This window comes from Podarcis gaigeae (assembly GCF_964106915.1).
Source record: "Podarcis gaigeae genome assembly, chromosome: 16".
Classification (NCBI taxonomy): Eukaryota; Metazoa; Chordata; class Lepidosauria; order Squamata; family Lacertidae; genus Podarcis; species Podarcis gaigeae.
This window is the reverse complement of record NC_139693.1, coordinates 8559689-8567970: the sequence shown is the minus strand read 5'-3', so window position 1 is coordinate 8567970 and position 8282 is coordinate 8559689. Positions and strand designations below refer to the sequence as shown.

The following is an 8282-nucleotide window of genomic DNA, read 5'->3' as shown; positions in this document are numbered from 1 at the left end:
CCTGAAGCATCTGTAACCCAAGGTACCACTGTATGTTCATTCCCAAGCTTGCCGTTCCCAATGCCCAATCGCCATATATAAAAGGATGTCACATAGAGGAGGGAGAAAGGTTGTTTTCTGCTGCTCCAGAGAAGCGGACACGGAGCAATGGATCCAAACTACAAGAAAGAAGATTCCACCTAAACATTAGAAAGAACTTCCTGACAGTAAGAGGTGTTTGACAGTGGAATTTGCTGCCAAGGAGTGTGGTGGAGTCTCCTTCTTTGGAGGTCTTTAAGCAGAGGCTTGATAACCATATGTCAGGAGTGCTCTGATGGTGTTTCCTGCTTGGCAGGGGGTTGGACTCGATGGCCCTTGTGGTCTCTTCCAACTCTATGATTCTATGATTGTTTAAGGCAGCTATTTTGCCTGCTGCGTTTTGAAAAGTCTTGGCCCAAACTAGTTTATCGGTGCAGTGTTTAAAAACTAGCCATAGTCAACAAGGATCCACCAACAGCATACAAATCAATGTGCTTTACTTGACCCAACAACCCACCCAGAGCCAGTGTGGGGTATTGGTTCAGAGCGGTGGACTCGTAATCTGGTGAACCGGGTTCGCTTCCCGCTCTTCCACATGCAGCTGCTGGGTGACCTTGAGCTAGTCACACTTCTCTGAAGTCTCTCAGCCCCACTCACCTCACAGAGTGTTTCTTGTGGGGGAGGAAGGGAAAGGAGAATGTTAGCTGCTTTGAGACTCCTTCGGGTAGTGATAAAGCGGGATATCAAATCCAAACTCTTCTTCTTCTTCTTCTTCCCCCCAACTCCAAACATGCAAACAAATCTCACTGCAGTTAACCAAAGGCAATCAACCACGCCCTGCCCTCCGCATCTCTCACTCTATTATTTCAAATAAACAAACTAGCCAGTCAATCTGAGCTGGGACGGCCATCTTGGGGAAGCGCCTCTTGCTAATGTATACAGAAACGACAAGATACAGAGGGATGCCATATTTTGAAGAGCAAAAAAGAATACACATTTCCTGACTTCTGTCTTTAACTACGGATCGCTATGACGACTCTCATTTTAAAATAATAGTAATACAAACGATCGAAATGGTTATAATCGAATACGTAAGCAATTGTGAAAGTAAATGTGCTCAAATTACAATAAAAAAATAGAACATGTGTTTCAATACATCGGTACGCTGTATGAAATTCCTGAAACACTTTCAGAGGCACTTCGTTCTTCTGTCCGACGCTGTTTGGCCCAAGCGTATTTCTCTGTAGATCTGATCTTGTTCAACAGCTGCTTATTGCTTAAGAGATAGGCGTGAAATTCCTTGCAAGTAACGTGCTTGTAATTATATTGCAGTAGCACCATGCTTCGCAGCGAGTCCAAGGATAAGTTCCCTCTCTCTTTGCTCAGAGAGAAAGAGAACCCCGCGCTTGCAGGATGCGACGCGAGGGCAAAAAAACCCTGGGCCATCTTCAAAAGTTCCGAGTGGCACATAACGTTTTTGGAAGTCTCAAAGTACTTGGTCCACTTCTGGTGTGCCTGGAGCTTAATGAACTCGTCGTCACCTTTAAACTGATCCACAAACTTCTCAAGGTTGCAGAATTGATCGAAGCACTTCCCCTCATCTATGGACACATCTCTGTCCAGGAGATACTTTATAGAAGGTCCTACTTTGTCCCACTCTAGCGACTCACTAAGAGACATCCACATGAAGCATGAAAACTCCTTCATGGGCTCCATCCATTTTTCCAGATACTCTATGCAGCTGTCATAGAAGCTATTAACCTCTGCGCAGAATTTGTCACACTCCGCGCCGAGACCCGCCTCACGCTTCTCTTTCAGAAGGCTCTTGACCTTGAGGGACATGAAGCTGTTTCTCCTGCGTTCAGCGAGCATGTTTTGGACACAAAGCAGAACTTGCAGAATCTCCACAACCGAATTATTCTCCCTTTCGAGTTCTAAAACGTAGGAGTGAAACATACTCATCAGAGACTGCAGGTGCAATAAGTAAGCCTCGCTAAGCTCATGCTCAAAAAACTCCTGCAACACTGTTGGTGGTTTATTCTGTGAGAGGAAAAATGCCTTTACGGCTGGAAACACTTGAATGAGTCTAGTGATGCCCGGAAAGGACGACAACCAGCGTGTCTTGCTGTGGGACAGCAGCTTTTTGTATTCAGTGTCCACAAATTCACAGTACTCCTTTAACTGCTCCGTCTGGACTCTATAGATGTGAAAGTACTGGTATATCTTGAAAATGATGCTCTCAACGTCGACGTCCAACGTGTCTGCTGCCTGATGGACACAGTTATTCAAAATGTGCGCTGGGCACCCCACACCAAGTGAAGTTTTGTTATCCAGCTCACTCTTCGACTTTGCAAACACACTCCTTCCTTCTGAATCCTGCTGTGTCCCTCCAAACGTTGTGTTGCAGTTGTCACCTGTGAACGCTATGCATTTCTTTAGCAGTCCTTTACTCTCAAGCGTTTCCTTCACGTACGAAAAGATTGTGTCTGCGCTCTCATTGGGTTGGCTTTTCATTTCAATTATTTTGGACTGCAAACCGCCACTTTTCCAGTCAAAATACTGAATAACTATTGCAACCACCTTGACCGGACCATGGTTACTCGCGTCAGTAGAAACGCCACAATAACCTATTTCGTTTTCTTCAAGGCTTTTCAGAACGCTTTCCAAACAATCAGGAGCCAATACAGAATTTACAATTGCCTCTGTCTTGGTTTTTGCACTTGAAAACTTCCTTGCAATATCGGAATCCGGGAACATCGTCTTCAAGAGGCCTGATGTGCACGTCATCACATTATAACTGTGGTGGTGTTTGACGGTGTGAAAAGCGAAAGTCCCTTCTGCTGCGGTCACTTCATCTTCCCATTTGCTGTTACAGGGTTTTACCAAAATGTTTGCCAATTTTGCGGAAGAAGCTTCTCCTCGAATTGCTATTTTGTGTTTCTCGGAGTCCATGTGCGATTGCAGGTCACGTCCTCCTTTATGTGCCACAGAGACAAACGTACCCGGTCTACATACCAAGCATTCACCTTCAAAGTCATCTCTACCTCTTCTGAAACAGGTATACTTCCTCTGCAGCTCGACAGAAAATCTACATTTTCTTTTCGGCATTTTGTCACGCAGAAGGACAGAATGCAGATAAAGCCGTTAGGAAAGATGGCGAAAGACTGAACGGAACTTGGAACTGGAAGTTAACACCGTACAGCATTGCCTCCTATAACAGAGCGAAGAGCCCTACAAAAGAATACAAGACAGAAAATTACTTACTGAGCAATTCATGTATCCTTCAGGAAAAAGACTAGAACCCTCAGAATTCAGATGTGTACTATTATTTTTCACTTTTTGTATCCCACCCTTTCACCAAAGCATTCACTGTGATGTGGATGGGTAAGGGAGCAAACCTGTGAGGAAGGCTGGTGCATGTGTAGAGCTTTGAAAGGTACAAATTCGCTTCTTCCCAGCACATCTAGGGATCCAAGGCTGAGGAAGCCTGGCCTAAAGAAACCAAATACATAATTTTAAAAGGTGGGAAAAAACCTAAAAACCTATAAAACAGTAATAGAAAGGCACATAAAGGTAAAGGGACCCCTGACCGTTAGGTCCAGTCATGACCGACTCTGGGGTTGCGGTGCTCATCTCGCTTTAGTGGCCGAGGGAGCCGGGGTACAGCTTCTGGGTCATGTGGCCAGCATGACTAAGCCGCTTCTGGCGAACCAGAGCAGCGCACGAAAACGCCGTTTACCTTCCCGCCAGAGCGGTACCTATTTATCTACTTGCACTGGTGTGCTTTCGAACTGCTAGGTTGGCAGGAGCAGGGACCGAGCAACGGGAGCTCACCCCGTCGCGGGGATTCGAACCGCCGACCTTCTGATCGGCAAGTCCTAGGCTCTGCGGTTTAACCCACAGCACCACCCGCGTCCCTACAAAGGCATATCAATCAAATAAAAGAGAAATCCAGAGGATTCACACATGTAAAACAGAGTCCAGTCTTATGGGTCTGGGAAAGCCTGGCCAAAAAGAAGCTTTCGCAAGACATGTGAACCAAATGATGGCTGCTTCTTCGTGTATGGCAAAGGGAAGGGCATTCCACAATCCAGTGACAACAGCATAAAAAACACGACCTGTCATTCAGCTAAAGGGCCTGCATCACAGCTTTCCAAACTTTTCATGTTGGTGACACACTTTTTAGATGTGCTTCATTTTGTGACACAGTGAATCAGTTTTACTAGCAAACTGGGGGTTTAACAAACCCCTCTCGCAGGGAGCATTCACGCAACACACCTACACACTGCAGCTGACACACTAAAGTGTCGCGACACACAGTTTGGAAAGCTCTGGCATACAGACATGTCGATCAAAACAAACTTGGTTCTAGACAGAGACATCTTCAAATACGCCACCACCTCACGCACAATGCTGTGGACCTAAACTTGCCTTGCTACACACTTATCTTGGGCAACAACGAGGCAACGTATAATAACAACAATAATAATAATAATATATTATTTATTCCCCACCCACTCTGGGCGGCTTCCAATTCCCAAGTGGAGAGGCGCTGGGGGAGGTCAGGGCAAAGAAACCCACATCCCTCTCTGTCCTGTACAATACAGGATTGTCCCGTATTTCAATGTAAAACGCTGCGTCCTGTATGGATAGTTTTGTTCTGTACTTCAGCTCTCTTTTCTCCGCCAAGTTAGGGATCCCCTCCAAATGCAGTGTCTGAAAGGGTGTCTGAAAGGTCATGTATTTAAGCTCTGGGTAGCCAAGTGCAGGCAGATTGACAAATCCGCGTCTATGCGCTGTGACAAATCCAGGAGGGGCCATCCCGTTAGGCTGCAGTGGATTGTAATGGGTTGCTTTGAAGTCACTTCAACACCAGATTTTTTTGCGGGGGGTGGGGTGGAATCAGGGCCAGATTTAGGTTTGATGAGCCCCTAAGCTACTGAAGGTAATGGGGCCCTTTATATGTCCAGCTGTCCTTTGTCAACAACAAATTGTCGCTCTTTTTTTGTGTTGAATATATGCTATATGGTAATTTATGGACCTAACAGGTATCTAAAGCCATTTGCACATAACAAAACATATATTTTATCAAAGTAACTGCTGAACTGACATACAATAAGTATATAGTGAAATACAATTAAGAATAAATATATTAATAGTGAAATAATTATTAAGCTCTAACTTAAAATGATGTACAGTGGTACCTCGGGTTAAGTACTTAATTCGTTCCAGAGGTCCATTCTTAACCTGAAACTGTTCTCAATCTGAAGCACTACTTTAGCTAATGGGGCCTCCTGCTACTGCCGCGCTGCCACGATTTCTGTTCTCATCCTGAAGCAGAGTTCTTAACCTGAGGTAATATTTCTGGGTTAGCGGAGTCTGTAACCTGAAGCATATGTAGCCTGAGGTACCACTGCAGTTACAGCTAGGTAGCCGTGTCTGCTGCAGTCGAAACAAAAATAAATAAATAAAAATTCCTTCCAGTAGCAAACGAAAGCTCATACCAATAATGAACTTAGTTGGTCTCTAAGGTGCTACTGCAATGAATTTTTATTTTTTATTAAAATGATGTTTCATGCATAACAAACTTAATAATGCAAACCCATTGGCATTTGGCAATCACAAAAGTTCCTTTAGAAACACAATTTACAAAGACTCATAATTTTTTTGGGGGGGGGCGGCCCAAGAGAGTGGGGCCCTAAGCTATAGCTTGTTTATTTTATACGGCACTGTAATATCCCCTCCCCGGACCGCACCTCCCTGTCCTGTACAGTGGTACCTCAGGTTAAGTACTTAATTCGTTCCGGAGGTCCGTTCTTAACCCGAAACTGTTCTTAACCTGAAGCACCACTTTAGCTAATGGGGCCTCCTGCCGCTGCCGCGCAAATTCTGTTCTCATCCTGAAGCAAAGTTCTTAACCTGAAGCACTATTTCTGGGTTAGCGGAGTCTGTAACCTGAAGCGTATGTAACCCGAGGTACCACTGTATTTTTCTGGCAACCCTACCCTCCTCCTCCTCGGAACCCCACCACCGCCCTCCACCTCTTCATCGTCCCCGCCACGCATGATCGTAGCCAGGATTTTTTTTGGGGGGGGGCAGACCTCTGTCTGCTATGTATTTTTATTGATCTTTATTGATTTGGGGGGAGGGGCAGCTGCCCCTTCCCACTCCCGCCCCTCCCAGCTAATCCGGGGCTCCAGCCAGCCCTTCTTCACCACCAACCCCAGGCCCGACGCAGACCCACCCACCTGCCCACCTCCGCCACCCGCCGTTAGAGGCGCCATCGTCACCCCTCCGCCGCCGCCGCCGCCACGTGCAACAATAGGACCCCGCGCGCTCGCAGCGCCGCCTCCCGCACACGTCATTTCAGCGCGACTCCAGAGGCGCAGCGTCCGCCTCGACGTCGGAAACGCGGCGTGAAATAAGTCGCGGGCGGAGTGAGAAAAGTCCCCGGCGGAAGAATGGCCATTTCCGCTCGCAGGACATGATGGGCCCAAGGGAAACAACACCTAACCGTGGTTTGCTTTCCTTACCTCTATATGCATTCCACTTCTGTTGTTGTTTAGTCGTTTAGTCGTGTCCGACTCATCGTGACCCCATGGACCAGAGCACGCCAGGCACTTCTGTCTTCCACTGCCTCCCGCAGTTTGGTCAAACTCATGCTGGTAGCTTCGCGAACACTGTCCAACCATCTCGTCCTCTGTCGTCCCCTTCTCCTTTCCCAGCATCAGGGTCTTTTCCAGGGAGTCTTCTCTTCTCCTCAGGTGGCCAAAGTCTGGGAGCCTCAGCTTCAGGATCTGTCCTTCCAGTGAGCACTCAGGGCTGATTTCCTTCAGTATGGAGAGGTTGGATCTTCTTGCAGTCCATGGGACTCTCCAGAGTCTCCTCCAGCACCAGAATTCAAAAGCATCAATTCTTTGGCGATCAGCCTTCTTTATGGTCCAGCTCTCACTTCCATACATCACTACTGGGAAAACCATAGCTTGAACTATACGGACCTTTGTTGGCAAGGTGATGTCTCTACTTTTTAAGATGCTGTCTAGGTTTGTCATCGCTTTTCTTCCAAGAAGCAGGCGTCCTTAAATTTCATGGCTGCTGTCACCATCTGCAGTGATCATGGAGCCCAAGAAAGTAAAATCTCTCACTGCCTCCATTTCTTCCCCTTCTATTTGCCAGGAGGTGATGGGACCAGTGGCCATGATCTTTGTTTTTTTGATGTTGAGCTTCAAACCATATTTTGTGCTCTCCTCTTTCACCCTCATTAAAAGGTTCTTTAATTCCGCCTCACTTTCTGCCATCAATTTTGTCTCATCTGCATATCTGAGGTTGTTGATATTTCTTCCGGCAATCTTAATTCCACTTTAGCATTATCTAAAAGGGTGGATTTACAACAGGCATAGGTAAACTCGGCCCTCCAGATGGTTTGGGACTACAACTCCCATGATCCCTAGCCAACATGACTAGTGGTCAGGTATGATGGGAATTGTAGTCCCAAAAAACATTGGGATGGCTGAGTTTGCCTATGCCTGATTTACAACCTCCAGTTTCTAGGCTTCACAAGTATATCATGCCTCCACACACAAGACTTAGCTTGGCAAGTTAAACCAGTTTCACTGTATGTTTGGAAGGTTTTCCAGTCTCCTTTCTCCCGCCTTTTTCCTTTTACCTGTCCATCTGTCTCCCTCGCGGGAGGAGGCATTTCAAGAAGGTCGCACCTGCAGATCTACAGGCAGATTCGGGTCTTCGCAGGAGTTTGTTTAATTCAGGCACCCCCCAAACTCGGCCCTCCAGATGTTTTTGGGACTACAATTCCCATCATCCCTGACCACTGGTCCTGTTAGCTAGGGATGATGGAAATTGTAGTCCCAAGTTGACTGTCTCAAGGCAAATCTTAAAAATGTAGTATAAACACTGACAAGCGGGAAACACTGGCCTGCAAGCACTCCAGTTGGAGAACAGCCTTTACCAAAGGTGTCATGGGCTTTGAAGACACTTGAACTCAGGACGCAAGGGCAAAATGTGCTAGGAGGAAGGCACGCTTGGCAAAAACATACTGTGATCAACTCACGCCCGGAAACCTATGTCCCCACTGTGGAAGGATGTGTGGATCCAGAATTGGCCTCCACAGTCACTTACAGACTCATTGTTAAAACCGTGTTCATGGAAGACAATCTTACTCAGCTATGAGTGATCACCGAAGAAGAAGAAGTCCTAAAACATCTGGAGGGCCGAGTTTGGGATGCCTGGTTTAATTCATTTATTGC

The 8282-nt window shown here is 46.6% G+C and overlaps 1 protein-coding gene across 2 annotated transcripts; it reads right to left on the bottom strand.

Moving 5' to 3' along the window:
- Positions 1-1081: 1081 nt before the first annotated feature.
- Positions 1082-6397, bottom strand: LOC310833227 (uncharacterized protein). Of its 2 annotated transcripts, none has more exons than XM_083715762.1 (3): positions 6275-6397; positions 3417-3510; positions 1082-3249 (listed from the first exon to the last, which is right to left on the bottom strand). In XM_083715762.1, the coding sequence occupies exon 3, from the start codon at positions 3124-3126 to the stop codon at positions 1168-1170; it is 1959 nt and encodes a 652-aa protein (XP_083571888.1). In that variant the 5' UTR covers positions 3127-3249; positions 3417-3510; positions 6275-6397; the 3' UTR covers positions 1082-1167. The 2 variants fall into 2 exon arrangements, with proteins under 2 accessions (XP_083571888.1, XP_083571889.1); XM_083715763.1 differs by having other exon boundaries at positions 6267-6396.
- Between the last annotated feature and the right edge of the window lie 1885 nt (positions 6398-8282).

Bases quoted from the DNA above. Each gene is read 5' to 3' on its own strand.
- LOC310833227 (XM_083715762.1), bottom strand. From the start codon at position 3,126: ATGCCGAAAAGAAAATGTAGATTTTCTGTCGAGCTGCAGAGGAAGTAT.